The sequence below is a fragment of the Alosa pseudoharengus genome, unplaced genomic scaffold (assembly GCF_046254945.1).
Source record: "Alosa pseudoharengus isolate Yale_2024_CS ecotype anadromous, Long Island Sound unplaced genomic scaffold, YU_APseudo_1.1 YU_APseudo_1.1_scf_13, whole genome shotgun sequence".
NCBI classification, from domain to species: Eukaryota; Metazoa; Chordata; class Actinopteri; order Clupeiformes; family Clupeidae; genus Alosa; species Alosa pseudoharengus.
Genome location: NW_027468598.1, coordinates 34,879,877 through 34,899,876, shown reverse-complemented (window position 1 = coordinate 34,899,876; position 20,000 = coordinate 34,879,877). Strand labels below are relative to the sequence as shown.

At 44.9% G+C, this 20,000-nt stretch overlaps 2 protein-coding genes across 2 annotated transcripts in view; both read right to left on the bottom strand.

The window, feature by feature from the left end:
* Window positions 1–1,053, bottom strand: part of ece2b (endothelin converting enzyme 2b) — a 69,798-nt gene extending 68,745 nt beyond the window's left edge. Inside the window, exons 1-2 of the mRNA XM_076282924.1 lie at window positions 927–1,053; window positions 676–803 (exon numbers count right to left, since the gene is read on the bottom strand). Of these exons, the coding sequence (XP_076139039.1) occupies window positions 676–729 (54 nt within the window). The 5' untranslated portion in view covers window positions 730–803; window positions 927–1,053. The remainder of the gene's footprint in view (window positions 1–675; window positions 804–926) is intronic.
* A 13,739-nt stretch (window positions 1,054–14,792) lies between these two features.
* Window positions 14,793–20,000, bottom strand: part of LOC143121411 (E3 ubiquitin-protein ligase TRIM50-like) — a 9,432-nt gene continuing 4,224 nt past the window's right edge. Inside the window, exons 4-7 of the mRNA XM_076281772.1 lie at window positions 18,248–18,270; window positions 17,432–17,562; window positions 15,684–15,865; window positions 14,793–15,185 (exon numbers count right to left, since the gene is read on the bottom strand). Of these exons, the coding sequence (XP_076137887.1) occupies window positions 14,793–15,185; window positions 15,684–15,865; window positions 17,432–17,562; window positions 18,248–18,270 (729 nt within the window). The remainder of the gene's footprint in view (window positions 15,186–15,683; window positions 15,866–17,431; window positions 17,563–18,247; window positions 18,271–20,000) is intronic.

The following is a 20,000-nucleotide window of genomic DNA, read 5'->3' as shown; positions in this document are numbered from 1 at the left end:
ATGCATTATAGACAAATAGATGAACTGCCGGGAGGGGGTTGGGAGAAAGGTGAAAGAAGTAGTGATCCCTCCCCCTGAGCAACAGTGCCAAGTAGGCATGCTGGAGAACCCCACTTCAGGCCACAAATTAGCAAATTAAGAAATAACTAGTGGTCAGTAACGCGTAGCTAGAATTAGTCATTGACGCGTAAAATAAGATCGCAAGCAGAGCGAATATTGTTTTCACCTCAGGAATTGTATCAGAAGTCACTCGGTGTCTCCATGTTAGCCACAATAGATATAACCAGAGAGGATAAATTAAATCCTCTAATAACTGGAGAGGATACATGTGACATGGTAAATGATTACGCATCACTGGCATGAAGAGACAACATGCAACTCCAAACACGGAAATAGCCTATATGTTGCATGCATCGTAGCCTACAACAGCTTGTATAGAGAACACGCGCCAGTGTAAGCTCAGAAACGAGTAGGCAATGACAACAATGTGAAAATCTAGACCCTGCCTGCGCATCCACACACCTACCGTAGCCAGAACGTCCACGGCCGCTAGCTAGCACAGACAAAAACAAGACTGCTCCAATACGTTGTAACCTCGGCACATTTGTTTGTACATTCCTAGGAACGCAGATAAGAGATGGAACATAATTGAACATCGTTCTGTGAGCTACTTACGTTGTTCCGCAGGTCTTGCAGGGCTACACTCATCGTGCAGAGGGCAGCAGGCATCGGCGTTCGGGCTACTCTACCTCTGCATGAAAGTGCACTGACCAGCTCCCGGAGCCATCTCTCTCACACAAACCCTGTCACAAAACAACAATAAATCCTGTCAGCGAGTCATAAAATTAGACATTTACACGTTTGGGTAAATAGGATATAGGCTATACGTCTCCGAAATGACAACTATGAGGAACCATTCAGGCTACCTTCGCAGTGATAAAACGTTTTCAGCAACGAGCTAATCTGTGCATGATAGCAGAATTAGGCTGTTCGCCAGTGCCAAGAAAACGCACGTCCTTTCTTGTTCTCCTTGAAGTCTGGCAGGGAGCGTGTAGAAACACAAGGATGATTGTGAGGAGATAACTATCTGCCCGCTGCCTCCCTCGTTATCTATAGCCTACCCCGCCTGCTCTTTCTCTCTTTCCCCCTCTCTCCCTCCCTCTTTCTCTCTCCTTCTCTCTCACACACACAAACACACTGCTCGCCCTCCCGTTTCTTTCTGTAAACAGACAGTAGGATATAGCCTAAGTAAGACCACCGTTAGGGCGCATCAGGTGGGAGATGATTATAGTCGTAGTGTGGGTGAATCTTGATGTAAAATGTAACCTGTTATATTATATGAACCGAAAGCGAGCAATTCCCACGTCGATTATTGATCATGAATACGTCCGCTATATGATTTGTTCGCTATAGCTTTCTTGTCTCTCGGATTTTATGATGATGTGTTAGTTTTCATGTTTTCACCTTTCATGTAAGGAAAACAACTGAAAACTAGTCACCAGTCCACTACGCGTCGGACTTTTTAATGTAAACTAACACACAGCAAGGATGTGCCCCGCCCACTTGCATTGCTGCATCAGTCAAATATTGAAGTGGCCCGCAACCACTGGAGAGCGTCAAACTGGCCACGAACCAAGGCGTAATTGCATTGATTGGCTGTGGATCAAGGTACTGTCGCATCGACTGGCTGAGGACCCATGGGAGGATTCATTAATTGGCCCTTGAACGTTCGGTACCACTCAGCGCAGCGTGGACACAAGGTCCAGATGATGCCATTCTCAGCGACTTTACACCAATCCACTTGCACACACAGCAGCTCCGTGGAAGACTTCGCGCGCAACTACATGATGACAGTTCTACATAAACTGGCGATGCTTTGTCGTGATTGTTTTAATCAAACACCTTGTTTGTTTACAAAGTTACCTCAGCTACCATTGGTCAATGTGTCCTTGTATCCAATGCTGTTTTCATGTCCCCTCAAAGAAGGCTAAAGAGTTTTATATTTATATAAGCACACACACTTATTTATGGATGACATTGCCAGTTCAACATTTTATAAAACACAAAGAATAATATATACACAATAATGTACATCAGTGTAACTACATTAAAGGGACACCAGGCAAGCCTGATGCTTTTTCTCTACGAAACTCCCCCTCGCTCGGTCTGAAGCTTTTTTCCTTTTCTTTGCGTCTTCCGTCAAGGGTTTTCGCTGCTTCTTTGCCGGCTCAGCCATTATACACACGTTTGCAACAATCTCTAGCGTTTCGTTAGCCTGCCTCTGTGCTGTAAACTGATCCTGCTTCGGTCGGCAGGTAGGATACACCGAACTTGCAAGTCGGATATTTTTCCTACAGGCAGTAGGGGCGGGCGAGAGAGCCTTCATTCGCCCCGTAATGAGTCATTTAACCATATACCGACTTACGAAGATGATTAATTAACACGAAAACGTTGCCTGGTGTCCCTTTAACTATTTAGTCATGCAAGTTATTCCCAATGGAGATCCAGGGACACACAGGCACAGGGGTCTGTGTGAGCCTTGCAGGTCCAGCTGCAGTCCTTGACCTTGCCAATGGATATAGCATTCTCACCTTGAACATGGCCTTGTCAAACACTTTTCATCCAGCTGCCTGGTTTTACCTTGGCATTCTGTGCACTGTGTGTGTGTTTAGAGACAGTGTGGATGTGTGTGTTTATCTGTGCATGTGTGTGAGAGAGAAATTGTGTGTGTGTGTGCGTGCGAGAGAGTGAGAGAGAGAGAAAAAAGAGAAAGAGAGTGTCTGTGTGTGAGAGAGAAAGTGGATGTGTGTGTCTGTGTGTGTGTCTGTGTGTGAGTGTCTCTGATTTTTTTATATTTCCTCCTTTCTCCCTTTCCTCCAGAAATGGCCTTCTTTGCCTGAGACTCCTCCTTTTCTCTAGGAGCTTTTAAACGTGGGTGGGAGTGTCTGTTTTACGTGGCTGTGTGGATTAACAGATGAATAGTTGTCTCTCGCTTCAGAAAGCTTTTTAAGCTCTGAGGGGGTCCCCTGGGACTGGACCCTTTTGCAGACTCCCTGTGGCTAATGTGTCCACTGGGCCCCTGGACTGGACCCTTTTGCAGACTCCCTGTGGCTAATGTGTCCACTGGGCCCCTGGACTGGACCCTTTTGCAGACTCCCTGTGGCTAATGTGTCCACTGGGCCCCTGGACTTGGCCCTTTTGCAGACTCCCTGTGGCTAATGTGTCCACTGGGCCCCTGGAGGTGCTCTGGCTCTGTCTGTCCTTCAAACATCTACCCGAAACCTAGCAGGGGTCAAGCGTAACCAATGGCTTAGATGGGCACCTCTATTCAAGCCTTTTGGGCTAGGCACGGAGCCTTCAGTTCCTCAGTCTTGCTTGTATCTTTTGATTTAGTCTCTTGTCGGTGATGCATTGTCTGCACTCTTGGTCTCTATGACTGACAAAGTACTGTATGTACTGTATATATAAATATATATATGTTAGGGAGAGAGAGAGATAGAGTGAGAGAGAGTTGTCATGGATGAATTTGAAACGGGTGTTTTGGTAGATGTGGGAAAGCGTGCAGTGAGAGAGAGCAGGAGAGCTTGCGACTCTGCAGCCTGATGGACGGTCTGTGGTGTGTGACCAAGGCAAGCCAGACCCGAGCAGTTTGTCCACCAGGAAAGAGCTGCGTCCATGCCAAGAGCCATGCAAGTAAATTGTTCCTCCGAGCCGAAGGAGCTTTCGGTTGCATGGGCGGCTCAATCAGGCTAACACAGAGAGCGGCTTCAGTGGAGGGAAGCCAATCAATTGACGCTGTTCCAGTAGGCTCCCTCTGGGTCAGTGTTTTTAAAACAGCACAAAGAGGGGAAGATTACCTGGGTTGTATCACTCTTGCTTTTATCTGGGCTCTGGAGCATAGAAGGACACGCAGAAGCACACACACACACACACACACACACACACATACACACAACACACACAAACACATAAAAAGACATGCACACTCTCATTCACGAGCACACACTTGCACACATGCACACATACATTTCACAAACACACACACACACACACACACACACACATATATTCACACATATATTCACACACACACACACACACACACACACAAAGAGATGCACACTCTCATACACAATTGCACACACACATACATAAAGACATGCACACTCTCATACACATGAGCACACACATGCATACACACATATTCACACACACTAACGCACATACATATTCACACACACACACACACACACACACACACACACACAAACACATAAAGACATTCACATAAAGACATGCTCTCATACACACAAGCACACAATTGAATGCATGCACACACATGTTCACACACACAAACACACAATTGAATGCATGCACACACATGTTCACACACACAACACAAAACAACACAACACAACACAACACAAAGCGTTTCATCATTCTGAGCACCTTCCACTGCAGCCATGCTGCTTTCACGTTCCACGGTGGTCATACCATGTGATGGAGCTGAGGCGTTGTCATAGTATTTCCATGGCAACTGTCTCCAGCCGTTTGGAGAGGCTGATGATGGAATGAGGATGAGGATAGATGGATGAGAGGACGAGCGAAGGGGGAGAGGAGGAGAGGGAGGAGAGGAGGAGGAAAAAAGTAGAGGGAGGACAGAGAGACAGAGAGAGGAGGAGAGGTGGAGAGGGAGAGGAGGAGGAGAGGAAGAGGAGAGGAGGAGAGGAGGAGGAAAAAAGTAGAGGGAGGACAGAGAGACAGAGAGAAGAGGAGAGGTGGAGAGGGAGAGGAGGAGGAGAGGAAGAGGAGAGGAAGAGGAGAGGGGGAGAGGGAGGAGAGGATGAGAGGGGGAGAGGGAGGAGAGAAGGAGAGGGGGAGAGGAGGAGGAGAGGAAGAGGAAAGGAGAAAAGGAGAGGAGGAGGAGAAGAAGAGGAGAGGAGGATGAGAGGGAGGAGAGAAGGAAGAGGAGAGGGAGGAGAGGAAGAGATAGGAGAGGAGGAGAGATGGATGAGAGGATGAGAAAGAGGAGGAGAGGGAGAGGAGAGGAGGAGAGGGAGGGTTCAGGGGATCTGTCGGCTTATTGATCTCCTCCCTGCCCCCATCCCAAGTCCACCCTGTCAGCGTTCTAAATTTGCTATTCCTTTTCATGCTCCGCTCACGCCACGCCCTGCCCGTACTTGTTGCACGCTGAGCCAGCGCTCAAAATAGACCCTCATTTTGCTAGCGCTGACTCCCAGCTACGTGTGTGTTTCTAATGTGCACTCTGCAATTATTCTGAGTAGGTCTCTCATTAAAGCATACATGCAGACTAGTTCCCCACAAGAGCCAGACCAGACTGGGAACTGAGGCAGTGCAACAGAAATGTGAGGATTCACTGTATTTTACTACAACTGCAGAAGCAGCGAATATTGTATTTAAGAGCCCTGCTGCAAAAAAACTGCTAGAAACCAGCTTATGCTGGTAACTGGCTTTAGCTGGTCTTTGCTGGGTTTCTTCCAGCTCTTGCTGGTCTTTGCTGGTGTAGCTGGTTGGGCCACCAGGTGGAATTATCCACATAAGCTGGCATGGCCAGTTAAACAAGCAATGTAAGACCAACAACACCAGCTAAAATGACAGGCCTTGAGTTGGTATGACAAGTAAAACCAGCTAGACCAGCAAAACTCTTGCGAGAACATTCCTTCTGGTGTTCAACCGTCATAGGGTGGTCAAAAAAGCTGGTTAACCAACAAACCACCTTAAGCTGGTCAGGCTGTTTTTATTTCAGCAGGGAGGTGAGGTAGATAGGGACCTCTTTGCTACAGGGGTTCACTCAGAGTGATCTTTGAGCAGCAGTGTTAGTGACATTTGTTTAGGCTGGTGTAGACAGGCTTGTACTGTTCTCTGAAGCTCCCAGCCAATTCAATTCAGTTTATGAAGTCCCAGTAACTACTACAAGTGTCAGAGAACTCCAGAGTGCTGAGCCTGAATACCCACGAAGCACTACAGAGTGCCCAGCCTGAATACCCATGAAGCAACCGCAAAGGAGATAGAGGCCAGAAAAGAACCCTTCCACTTGTGGACAGCCAGGAACAGAGATGGAGAGGAGGACATGTACATTTATCCTGCATTAGGATAAAGTGAGAATGATAATAAAAGATAACACTTTACTTGACAGTATCGACATAAGAGTGACATGACACTGTCATGAACACATGGCACTGTCATGACACATGAACCCTAACCCTAATCCTTACCTCCAAACCCTAACCCTAACCCTAACTCTAACTGTAACCCTAACTTGTTGTGACAAAAACTGAATGACACTTAATGAAAGAAGCGTTATGTCATAAACATTTATGACTTGTTTATGACACGTTCATGACGGTGTCATGTCACTCTTACAGAGTATGTCAATACTGTCAAGTAAAGTGTAACTGTTAGGATGGACGGCAGTGGAGGCAGCAAGGATGGTAGCAGACCAAGAGTAGGAGGGCCCAAAATGGGACATTTATTATTCCCAAAATTCCAGAGGTGCAAACAATATTTACAGTGACTAAATAATAACAAAAATAAAGAAAAACTTTTCAAAAACAAGAAAATAAACCTAAGTGCAGCGATGCACTAATATGTGCAGGTAAATTGGCAATACCAAAATTCACTGGCCCAACACACAGCACAGAGAATGTTCTCTCTCTCATAGCCCAGAACATACTCAACACAAGTTCCATTCTGCCCCTATAAATAGGCCAAAAGCCCACCCCTAGGCTATACCAACACATAATTCAATCAATTAACAATATAACACATGAGAAGTGACCAAAATATACAAAATACATTGCAACACATTCCCCGTGACAAATTCATACTATCATAAGCTTTAAATAAATCAAGGAAAGGTACTACTTAATAACATTCCCGTAGCACATTATTTCCCCCCTGTGGCTCTCTTATGCAATGGTAGTCAACCGTACCCCACTACCTGAAATAGGGGAGCGATTGCACCACTTCCTGTTTGCCAGTGGGACAGCGTGAACCCCTTCTACAGGTTGGCTACCTTTCTATTGAAATTACTGTCCACCACATACATTCCACCAATACAATAAACACATACTTTTAGATGTAGCATGTTATGCGTGTCGTGATGTTAATTACACTGTTACGTTGCCGGTAGGCCTTTCCCGACAAACATTAACAAACATCTTAACGAACGAACGAACAAACGTCAAACAGCACAACTACGCACATAACAAACAGAACAAACAACATATCAACTCAGACAGCTTATTCCATATCATGTTGTAATTATGCCGGCATATGTGTGGAATAATGATGAATGAAAGTTGTGAATGTTGCGGGTTACGTTTGTCAGTTTATTGATGTGCATGCGTAACGTTCGTGATATCAAAGCTGTCCACCGGCACGGACTCGCTCCGTGACAGTAACCAATGGGAAAAATAAAATGACAGCACACTCTTTGTGACAATGAGTATTTGCTCTACTACACTGTTGGTCCACACTGTGCTTCATGTCCACGTGCAGTATCATGGACAGACCCGATCTTGATTGAGGCGCTTCTTTGCGGTTTAGAAAAGGTCCAATCTTTGCCCTGGCCAGAATCCAAACGCCCAACCTCAGAAATCACGGGCCTGTCAATTATTCAGTCTGGGTGGCGAGGAGGACAGATGTATTATTAAACAGGCGTCTCACACACACACACCGCACTCCACCTGAGTGCAACAAATGAAAGTGCGGCAAATAAAACATGCAGCAGCAGCAGCAGCAGTAGTCGCTCCCCAGAGCCACCTGTCCAGCAGGCCGAGCTCACCTGGACATCCAGGTGACCCCACACCTGGTCAGCTCACCTGCATCTCTCGGCGCAATAACACCAATAACACCGCACATCCATAACCCCATGCCTTACACTCAGTTTGCAGTTTGAGTAAAAGTCCTGCATTAGATAGATAGATAGATACTTTATTGATCCCCAAGGGGAAATTCAGGGGGTCTCAGTAGCATACAGACATCACACACAACATGCACTTACAGCAGAAATGGTAAATATAAGTATAAGTATAAACATATAACCAAACTCCACTGTACAATAGAGACAGTAGGAGATAAGAAAAACTAACAAAACTAAATACTAAATATACTATATAAATTAAATGTAAAAAATCCAGTGTGCTTGAGGGTGATCAAGCATGAGACGCTTGTAGTGACAGGGCCTGTAGTTCTGTGTGCATGGTGAGGCATTACCACTAATTTAAACTAAAGCAGCTGATTCTAATTAGCGTAACTCCTCAGCCAGGTAGATCAGATCATTTGAGTGATCACCTGTATTAGGTGCACAGGTACCAACACATTTGAGTGATATCCTGTATTAGGTGCACAGGTACCAACACATTTGAGTGATCACCTGTATTAGGTGCACAGGTACCAACACATTTGAGTGATCACCTGTATTAGGTGCACAGGTACCAACACATTTGAGTGATCACCTGTATTAGGTGCACAGGTACCAACACATTTGAGTGATCACCTGTATTAGGTGCACAGGTACCAACACATTTGAGTGATCACCTGTGTTAGGTGCACAGGTACCAACACATTTGAGTGATCACCTGTGTTAGGTGCACAGGTACCAACACATTTGAGTGATCACCTGTATTAGGTGCACAGGTACCAACACATTTGAGTGATCACCTGTATTAGGTGCACAGGTACCAACACATTTGAGTGATCACCTGTATTAGGTGCACAGGCACCAACACATTTGAGTGATATCCAAATAATGATTTGTTAAGCGTGTTTACTGTGTTTGCTGTGATACTGCAGCATGTGTGATGTGAAGTGTGTTTGCTGTGTTTGCTGTGATACTGTGATGTGAAGTCTGTTTACTGTAATACTGTAGCACGTGTGATGTGAAGTGTGTTTACTGTGATACTGTGATGTGAAGTGTGCTTGCTGTGTTTGCTGTGATACTCTGATGTGAAGTGTGTTTGCTGTGATACTCTGATGTTAAGTGTGTTTGCTGTGATACTGCAGCATGTGTGATGTAAAGTGTGTTTGCTGTGATACTGTGATGTTAAGTGTGTTTACTGTGATACTGTAGCACGTGTGATGTGAAGTGTGTTTGCTGTGATACTGTAGCACGTGTGATGTGAAGTGTGTTTGCTGTGATACTGTAGCACGTGTGATGTTAAGTGTGTTTACTGTGATACTGTAGCACGTGTGATGTGAAGTGTGTTTGCTGTGATACTGTAGCACGTGTGATGTGAAGTGTGTTTGCTGTGATACTGTAGCACGTGTGATGTGAAGTGTGTTTGCTGTGATACTGTGATGTGAAGTGTGTTTGCTGTGTTTGCTGTGATACTGTGATGTGAAGTGTGTTTACTGTGTTTGCTGTGATACTGTGATGTGAAGTGTGTTTGCTGTGATACTGCAGCATGTGTGATGTGAAGTGTGTTTGCTGTGATACTGCAGCACGTGTGATGTTGTCGTGGCAGATATTCAGACTCGGGCCAGAAATTAAGTCCAAACATCTTGCCTACAACGTAACAAAAATACACCATTATAAGTGCTGAAGTCAAGAACTTGTCCCAAAAAGAAGGCGCAAAAGTCCGGCAGAGTTCCGTGCAAAAATTCCTTTAATGACTACATAGCGCAAAGCCTGAGTGGATCGCACGATCGCACTCCCGAACAAAGGTAGAACTCTCTTACTTATACCCCTCCAAAATGCTGACACAACACTACCCCGAACGAACTTTTCACCTTAAGTTTATGGAAAGTTCAGGGGTGTATGGCTTGCATAGTTTGTTTAGGCTATTAATGTGTTGTATATTGTTAAGTACATGCCTAAAATTGTGGTCCATTTGTGGAAAAACACTTAAGATACGTTAAAACGAACTGAGTATGAGCTGGTAACTGACATTTTAAACAAAACGGCCACACAGGACTGAATGTGGGGAGGCAGTGCGACATCTATGCGACACGACAAAATGAAGTGTCGTGCAAGTGGATCGGTACCGTTAGAAGGAGATTGATTGCGAAACCACGTTGTCGGAATAAGTGAGTTTGTGATGTATAACAAACGAACGATCATCATCAAGTTTTATGAAATGAATTGAAATCTTCATAAATCCAGGCTGAGTTTGCCATGTTTAGCCTAAATAATCAGACAGATAGCTCGCAGACAAGCAGCCCGTTACCACATAGCCAATTTTGGTAGGCATTAGGCCAGGGCAAACTTCGGCCCGCGCACCAAGCACTTTCATCCGGCCCGCCGAGCATTTAATTTGGTTATCAGGCTGCTCGCTATTTTTTTCCTGTGACAGAGACGACATTTAAATAAATGCACGCGTTGTTCTTTGTACAAGCACTTTGTTGACAACGTGGTTTCGCGACAATCTCCTTCTAAGGCCGCTCAGGCTCAGCTCAGGTGCCGGTCGCGTGCACTTATTAAAATGCACTAAATAAACTTCCTTGTAACCTTGTAACTTGTAACTTGACATTGGTTAGCTTTACCGCAAACTGCGTTTCACTCTTAGAGAACGTTTACAATGTCAAAACATGTTAAATAGAGATGATAGGCCTACTCTTAGTTATCTCCTTTGCAGCAGAACTAACTTGAACATTATGCTACTAGCCTACTGTGCGGCCCGCCGGTTAATTCTCAAAACCCAATGTGGCCCTTGAGCCAAAATGTTTGCCCACCCCTGCATTAGGCAAACTAAAGCTAGCCTACATGTATGCTGATAGTTAGTTTCTCACATTTTGTTTTAGCACTTAGAATGAATGATGGAAGTAATGCATCACATTAATTATTTTATTCAAAATGGTTAAATGCCTAAATCCTATCCACTATTTTGGCTATTGTTTGAAGCCAAGATGCCCACTGAAAAGAGGCGGATTCAGGAGAGGGAGAGACAATTCAGGGAGGCAGCAAAGGGCAGCACATCACTGCAGGGTTGGCTGCGAAAAAGCCAACCAGCAGGTGAGACAGAAACTTTCTGTGATAAAGATGACATGACACTGTGTAAGCGAATTGATTAATTAATCAGACTCATATTTTAGCCTACTAATGGCAATGTTTCATAATTACATTACATTTAAGATGAGGAGCAGTCACAAGCCTCCAGAACATGTGAGGAAAATGTGGACCAGGAGGAGGCACATAGGGCAGGTAGGCCCAAGTGATGATCACCAAATATGAGATGAGAGGACCATGCTAGAAAGTACAGGGTTAAAGAGCTGCATGCTAAATAATTGTAATCTAAAAAAACATAGGCTATCATTTCAAAGATCTTGCCTGAGCAGAACATAAATACCACTAGTGATAATGGCAATAACAATAATATGTAATTGGTCAGATGATGAGCCCACATTTGGAGAAACCTATCAGTGACTTGATAGGATATTGATAGGGATATTGATGTTGGTGATTTTCATGACTCAAGTCATGTTTTTCTGTGTTATTAGTTAAGGTGATTGAGTGCTGTATTTCAGTGTTTTACTTCTATATATATAGAAGTGTATATATATTTTAATAAAGACCCTGTTATTCTCAGTCCTTCATATAGCTCGTGAGTTTATTTATTTATTTTTTTTTTGGGGGGGGGGGGGGGGCCCTTTTTTCAGGTCAGAGCAACTGCCCCTCAAAATTCCTGTGCACGTCCCTGATTATGATTAAGGTTATATTAATACATGCTTTACACGTCCCTGATTATGATTAAGGTTATATGAATACATGCTTTACAGTTTCAAACTCGTTCTCTCATCATGATGTCTACAACCCATAGGATCATTTTATACAACAATGTGAAGTGTGTTTGCTGTGATACTGCAGCACGTGTGATGTGAAGTGTGTTTACTGTGTTTGCTGTGATACTGCAGCACGTGTGATGTGAAGTGTGTTTGCTGTGTTTGCTGTGTTTGCTGTGATACTGTGATGTGAAGTGTGTTTGCTGTGTTTGCTGTGATACTGTAATACTTGTTGTGAGGCAGTTAAGGTGGAGCCCCAGCTGTGCTTGCGGCTGTGTGGGCGGGGCTTGAGGATGGACTGTGTAATGTGTGGGGGGGGCTTGAGGATGGACTGTGTAATGTATGGGGGGGGCTTGAGGATGGACTGTGTAATGTGTGGGGGGGGCTTGAGGATGGACTGTGTAATGTGTGGGCGGGGCTTGAGGATGTGTAATGTGTTTTCACTCTGTTTAGATTTGATAACATGCAGCGCTGGAGAGATGGACATGTTCACATGATGGGTGTGGACTTATGACCAGCGCTAAAGGCCATCCTACTGTTACACAACAACACACCAGCTGCATTTATGGAAGATCATTTCTCATTCTGAATGTGTGCTGTGTTCTATGAGATCGTACGCATGATTCACCATTATCACAGACATCTCATCTGTCATGGGGATTATTACGTAACATATAGGCCTACTGTAAAATAAACACATTTCTCCTGGTTTGCTGCTATTGATATACAAACACCGCCATCTGGTGGCCAAAGTATGAAGCTCATGTAATGGATAAAAAGACAGTTCTGTTGAAATATTATTGTTACAGTAATAAGTTTCATTCATAGTAGATGTTCACTGTCCAAGATCAGTTTAAAAGATAAAATTGTTTCTGGTTTGTGTTTTGTCAAGTAGGCGGTGGACTACTACATTATTCATTCTTATGTTATTGGGATGAGATCTTATCTTGACATCACCTAGTCCAGTGTGCACAGCATGCTAATATTACAGTATATAACATGCATGTCGTCAAGTGATCGATGCCTTTTTCCAAGAGACTCTCCAGTGGTGCATTATTGAGAAGGTGTCTGCTATAGGGAGTCAGGAAGCCTTCGGTCTCTGCATGCTACGCTGTTGCTATGATATGTCATCATAAACAGACACATCCGGAGCACGCTGTGCACTGATGAGACGGCTCAGACGGAGGTATGCTAATCAGCATGCTCCTGTTCGCTTGCGTCTGGCTGCCTTTGTTTGCCCACCATCCTTTGAGATAAGTGAATGCCACGTTTGTTTGGGTTTTATCTGATGTGAGCCAACAAAAGCAGGCTCATTTGTCAAGAAGAAATAATTATTAGGCATAGCTGAAAGACTGACCTCAGATCAATGGGGGAAATGGCAGTCATCAGACCAGCTGCATTTAAGCTCGAACAACATTCTGAAAGATCATTACAAAGTGTGATTGGAAGATTTGTCATAAGAGAAGGCGGGAGGAGACAGGTGCAGATGTATGAATGCGTATGATTAGACATTCCCTCATTTCTATAAGATACCATTTCATGCAGGTGTCCACATCGTTGTTGCTTTCAAAAAGAAATGAAATGTGCCAAACTTTGTTGTGCATTTGTTAAAACTTTTAGGCTATTTATTATTGCTCTAATAGAACAGTTGCAGACATTTAGTTCTTATCATTGCAATGTCTGTCTTCTATCCTTTTCACCAGGCATCACTGCTACGGTCTTCTATCCTTTTCACCAGGCATCACTGCTACGGTCTTCTATCCTTTTCACCAGGCATCACTGTCAGCAAGCCATTTCTCTCCTCAGCAGTTTACTGCCCATGTGCATCAGGGTTCATATTTGAGCACATTATTCACACACAGATAAGAGATGCTTTCCCGCTCTGTTAAGACATCTGCCAGAGGAAGAGGAAGCATGCACACTGATTTCATGCACTTGGACACCTGCAGTACTGACACTGATTTCATGCACCTGCAGTACTGACACTGTTTTTCATGCACTTGGACACCTGCATTACTGATGCTGTTTTTCATGCACTTGGACCCCTGCAGTACTGACGCTGCTTTCATGCACCTGCAGTACTGACACTGTTTTTCATGCACTTGGACACATGCAGTACTGACGCTGATTTCATGCACCTGCAGTACTGATGCTGTTTTCATCAGTCTGTGTAATGATTCTGATTTTGATAATAAGATAAGACATTTTAATGATGCCAGAGAACACACATTACACTCATGTAATATGTCCTTTAAAGTATCATTACACTCATGTGATATGTCCTTCAAAGTATCATTACACTCATGTGATATGTCCTTCAAAGTATCATTACACTCATGTGATATGTCCTTTAAAGTATTATTGTAAAATGACTAATTTCACGCATCATCAGCTTACACCACATTTGTAGTATTATTAACATAGCAAAGAGCACAGAGATGATTTGAGGCTAGAGAGGCCTCAGCAGTGAATGCACAACTCTCTTCTTCTCTCATCATAACTGCCCTGAGAGTGGACACACAGGCAAATCTGACACCAGCCTGGCCTGACCACACAGCCTGGGCCCTCAGAACACCAGTGTCTGTGAGGGAATGTCTGGACTCGGGTGCTAACTTCTCCTTCTTCAGCTGAGCTTGTCAGAGTAGGGCTCTTCTTGTAGTTTTGTTTCCACATTTTGAACCATTCAGAGCATTTCAACCAAAAATAGGGTTTCCTGATAGAAACACAAGATGGCTGTCCCAGCAAACAGGGGGGGGCAGTGTGATTCTACAGCTTGGAGAGGAAGGTCCGCCGCCTTGCTACTACTGCTAAGGTCTGTTATGCATTGTGCAGTGGCCTCCGTTGATGACACACCATTGATTACGATAGTTCTGCTCAAAACTGATAAAAAAGTGAGATGGTTCACTAGATGTAGCCAAGATTTAAAGAATCATTAACAGAACCGGCTGAAAGACCCATTTCCTGTTGGTGGAGAAGGCTATGAGCGGAGGTTCTGGTTATAGTCCTAATCCTAATTCCAGTTCTTCAGAGTAAGTTCTGGTTCTGGTTCCTCAGGCCTGCTGCTGCTGCTGGGTCTGTGGAGGCTGTGGCAGCCTGATGGGGTGCTTGTTGGCGCCGCGTTCGTGCCAGCACACGTCGATCAGCGGGTACACCTTCCCCTGCAGCTCAGCCTGGAACGAGTAGACTGGCCGCAGCTCATCGGGGCTCCCTGCGTCGTAGAAGGTCAGCTCGCCCTTCTCGTAGTCCAGGAACACACCCACTGTCTCCAGGGGCGACGGCAGCGGCAGGACGACCCGCGGCGCGGCGAAGGCCTCGTACACGCGGCCCTCACGGCACCCGATGAGCCACACGCCCGCCTCGGGGCTCTTGGGCAGCTTGGCCTTGCGTCCGGCCGTGCCCTTAATCAGGCCCAGACGCCACTTGGGCTTGGCGCCTACACACACCTGGGGGAAAATAGCTATATTCAAGAATATGCCAATCATCCTTATAATAGTATCCATATCATACTATTATGTTATAATAACTCATAAATAAATAATAAAATAAGGATAAAATAATAACAAATAAAGTAGCGCTTGCTCAATGCCCACTCAACTCCCAGTAGTGCTTGCCCGATGCCCACTCAACTCCCAGTAGTGCTTGCCCAATGCCCACTCACCTCCCAGTAGTGCTTGCCCAATGCCCACTCACCTCCCAGTAGTGCTTGCCCAATGCCCACTCACCTCCCAGTAGCGCTTGCCCACTCACCTCCCAGTAGCGCTTGGCCAATGCCCACTCACCTCCCAGTAGTGCTTGCCCACTCACCTCCCAGTAGTGCTTGCCCAATGCCCACTCACCTCCTTGCCCAATGCCCACTCACCTCCCAGTAGTGCTTGCCCACTCACCTCCCAGTAGTGCTTGCCCACTCAACTCCCAGTAGTGCTTGCCCGATGCCCACTCACCTCCCAGTAGTGCTTGCCCGAGGAGAATCCGCGGCTGGCCAGCACGCAGTAGCTGTAGCTGAAGCGCTCGGGGTTGTTGGGCAGGCGGTTGAGCAGGGCGCTGCACTCCACCAGGGTCCGGTCAGAGCTCAGGTGCAGCATGGGGTGGGCCGTCAGGGGGTCCAGCTTCAGCGGAGCAGGGTCTGGGGGGGGGGGGGGGGGGGGGGCAGAGAGCCATTATCTCTCTCTAGACTTCAACATGCGTTTACATTTCTTTTAGAAGACGCTTTTATCCAAAGATATGAAAATGAGGAATAACATTCAATCGGCAACGAAGATGAGACCTTAACATGGTAGTAATGTTCACTATGCCCTAAGGCTTAATATGGTAGTAATGTTCACTATGCCCTAAGGCTTAACATGGTAGTAATGTTCACTATGCCCTAAGGCTTAATATGGTAGTAATGTTCACTATGCCCTAAGGCTTAACATGGTAGTAATGTTCACTATGCCCTAAGGCTTAACATGGTAGTAGTGTTCACTATGCCCTAGGGCTTAATATGGTAGTAGTGTTCACTATGCCCTAAGGCTTAATATGGTAGTCATGTTCACTATGCCCTAGGGCTTAAAATGGTAGTAATGTTCACTATGCCCTAAGGCTTAAAGGAACCATATGTAAGAAATGTATTTCAATTAATCATAAAATTAATTTTAGACATTAATAAAACATGTTCATTTCAAATATTTATATCACTGACAACAGTAGTCCGGCCAGCATATTGTCCTTTAAAAAGTGAAGTTGCAGCCCTCAACTGATGTTGATGTTGTGTTTTGTCATGTCATGTTGTGTTTTGCCTGATGCGCCACCCTCTACCTATCTACTAATCACAAAATCAGTAGTGTTTTGGCATCCGGGTTGGCAACCTCGAGTCAGGGGGGAGGGGGAGGGGATACACCACTCTACAGTAATCTGAAAGTGATTGCAGTACCAGTTTTGGCCACAATCTTACATATGGTTCCTTTAACATGGTAGTAGTGTTCACTATTGCATAGACGCAGATGAGACCTTAATATGGTAGTAATGTTCACTATGCCCTAGGGCTTAACATGGTAGTAATGTTCACTATGCCCTAAGGCTTAACATGGTAGTAATGTTCACTATGCCCTAAGGCTTAACATGGTAGTAATGTTCACTATGCCCTAAGGCTTAACATGGTAGTAATATTCACTATGCCCTAAGGCTTAATATGGTAGTAGTGTTCACTATGGGACACATTGCACATTGCGTTCCCACTGCTGATTGAACTGTTCATTTGTAAAGATAATGTTCATTGTTGTTATTACAGATTGATTTGGACAGAAGCGTCTGCTAAGAACCATGGAGCTACTGTCTGCAGTCCAGACCAGCTCTGAGGCATCGGACTGAATGCATGTGACACACACACACACACACATACTGGTACATACACACAATGCATACTGAGTGTGTACACACACAGTGGTGTCCAGTTATGACTGCAGAGGGCAGCGTGTGCTCAATGAGTCTCGGCTCCTTACCTGGCACTGGCAGCACCCCCCCCCCCCCCCCCCCACACACACACACACACACACACACACAGGACATATCTGCAGCGTTACCTGGCAGCACCCCCCCCCCCCCACACACACACACATACACACACACAGGACATATCTGCAGCGTTACCTGGCAGCACCCCCCCCCCCCACACACACACATACACACACACAGGACATATCTGCAGCGTTACCTGGCAGCACCCTCCTGTGTAGGCGCTTCCACACGGCCATCTTGATGTCGTTGTGCTTGAAGCCGGGGTCAAAGTTGATGGAGCTGTAGCTCCTCTCCTCACGCTGTTGCCGCTGTTGGCCCTCTTTAAATCTGCCCACAGGAGACACACACACACACGCATGTTTCATACGCACACACACACACACACACACACACACACGCACACACGCATGTTTCATACGCACACACGCACACACACACACACACACGCATGTTTCATACGCACACGCATGTTTCATACGCACGCACGCACACACCTACACACTGTACACATGCACCGATACACACATGCATATACACACACACATAAAACACACAAGGACAAAACATACAAGGACAAACACACACATGTACATATGCACCCACACATGCATAGATACATACACATACACACACGCACACACAAACACACAAGGACAAAGACATACACATACACACACCCACACATGCACACCCACCCAGCACATGCAATATTCATGCGTATCATGCTGCAGTTTCTAATCTGGTCCGCAACAGGGGACGCAGTGGCCCTCCGCCAGTGGCCGTGAATATCCACAAACACTACTGCGCCTCCTGCTACACACACTACTGCGCACACACACACTACTGCGCACACACACACTACTGCTCCTCCTGCCACACACACTACTGTGCACACACACACTACTGCACCTCCTGCCACACACACTGCTGCGCACACACACACTACTGCACCTCCTGCCAACTCCATTATGCTTTAATGAACCCTAAATCCCGATACCGGACCGGGACTCACCTTGGAGCGATCGATCCGTACTTCTGCAGAGAGGGGAGAACAACACACACATTTATCAAACCACGTACGCATCATAATGAAACAGCATTTTCATTATCAAACCACGTACGCATCATAATGAAACAGCATTTTAATTTATCAAACCACGTGTGCATCATAATGAAACAGCATTTTAATTTATCAAACCACATGTGCATCATAATGAAACAGCATTTTCATTTATCAAACCACGTACGCATCATAATGAAACAGCGTTTTCATTTATCGGATTGGGCTGGGATGCCAAAGCTCTGGCCCCAACCCAGCGGGCAGCAATACATCACTGCTCAGCTCTGGGCAAGGGTCTGGTAAAGACTCGGGTCCAGTGGGCTGAGGAGGGCACTGTGCTGCTGATAGCCTGTGCTGTTTCAGATCGACTGGGCTCAGGTCAGCTCCACTGGGTTTGTCCTTCCAGTAGGGGAACCAGAGGGTCAAAGCGGAGCTAGTTATCAAGGATCATTGGGGGAACCTTTGTCAAATCAGGAAACAGGTCCCTCCCCTAATCCCAGACAAATTGGGAATTTCCACCGCAAGCAAGATGTAAACGAGAGGGAAATGTTTGTCAAGTTTGTATGGAGCAATATTGGGAGGTTCCAACTAGAAAATATCCGACTTCCGAGTTTTTCTGGGATGCAGCATAACAGTGTGTTTTTGTAGGTGTATGTTTCACATGCGCCCTAAAGATAGTAATGAAGCATAAAGCTATGCTCTGATTGGCCTTAATAAGGCACTACCAGTCTAAATTGCTACACTGATACTAATGGAATTCCTACCGGTCTAAATTGCTACACTGATACTAATGGAATTCCTACCAGTCTAAATTGCTACACTGATACTAATGGAATTCCTACCAGTCTAAATTGCTACACTGATACTAATGGAATTCCTACCAGTCTAAATTGCTACACTGATACTAATGGAATTCTATCTCTAACAATAGATGGTCATTAGACAGACAACTGAAAAATGCTTCAAAAACAGGTCTGGTGTAAATTGGCCTTGAGATCTGCCTGGGTTGATTGGGTACACACACTAATCCACATCTCTTCCTGACCGGGATCAGAGCCAGGTCCTCACACACTGATGAAGCAAGCACAGGAGAGCTCCAAGTGTAGTCACTTTGGCCAAAAAAGCTACATGGGAATTGGCTGTAGTTTGTGGGGTGTTCAAGTGCAAAAGTGTTGCAGCTTGTTCTCTGATGTCAGTGTGTCTCACCTTTAAAGGTAAATGTAGTATATACATGTGTGAGATATAATGCGGTATTCAAATATAAATGTAGTATATAAATGTGTGGGATAAAAATGTATTTAAATCTGTGGGATGTAATGTAGTTTATAAATACGTGTAGTATTTAAATGTGTGGGATGTAATGTAGTTTATAAATACGTGTAGTATTTAAATGTGTGGGATGTAATGTAGTTTATAAATGCGTGTAGTATGTAAATGTGTGGGATATAATGTTGTATATAAATGCGTGTAGTATGTAAATGTGTGGGATATAATGTTTAGCGTGGGATGTAATGTTGTATATCAATGTGGGAGATAAAAATGTATATAAATGTGTGGTATGTAATGTAGTATATAAATGCGTGTAGTATATAAATGTGTGGGATATAATGTAATATGTAAATGTGTGGGATCTGATGTAGTTTATCAATGTGTGAGATAAAAATGTATATAAATGTGTGGAATGTAATATCGTATATAAATGTGT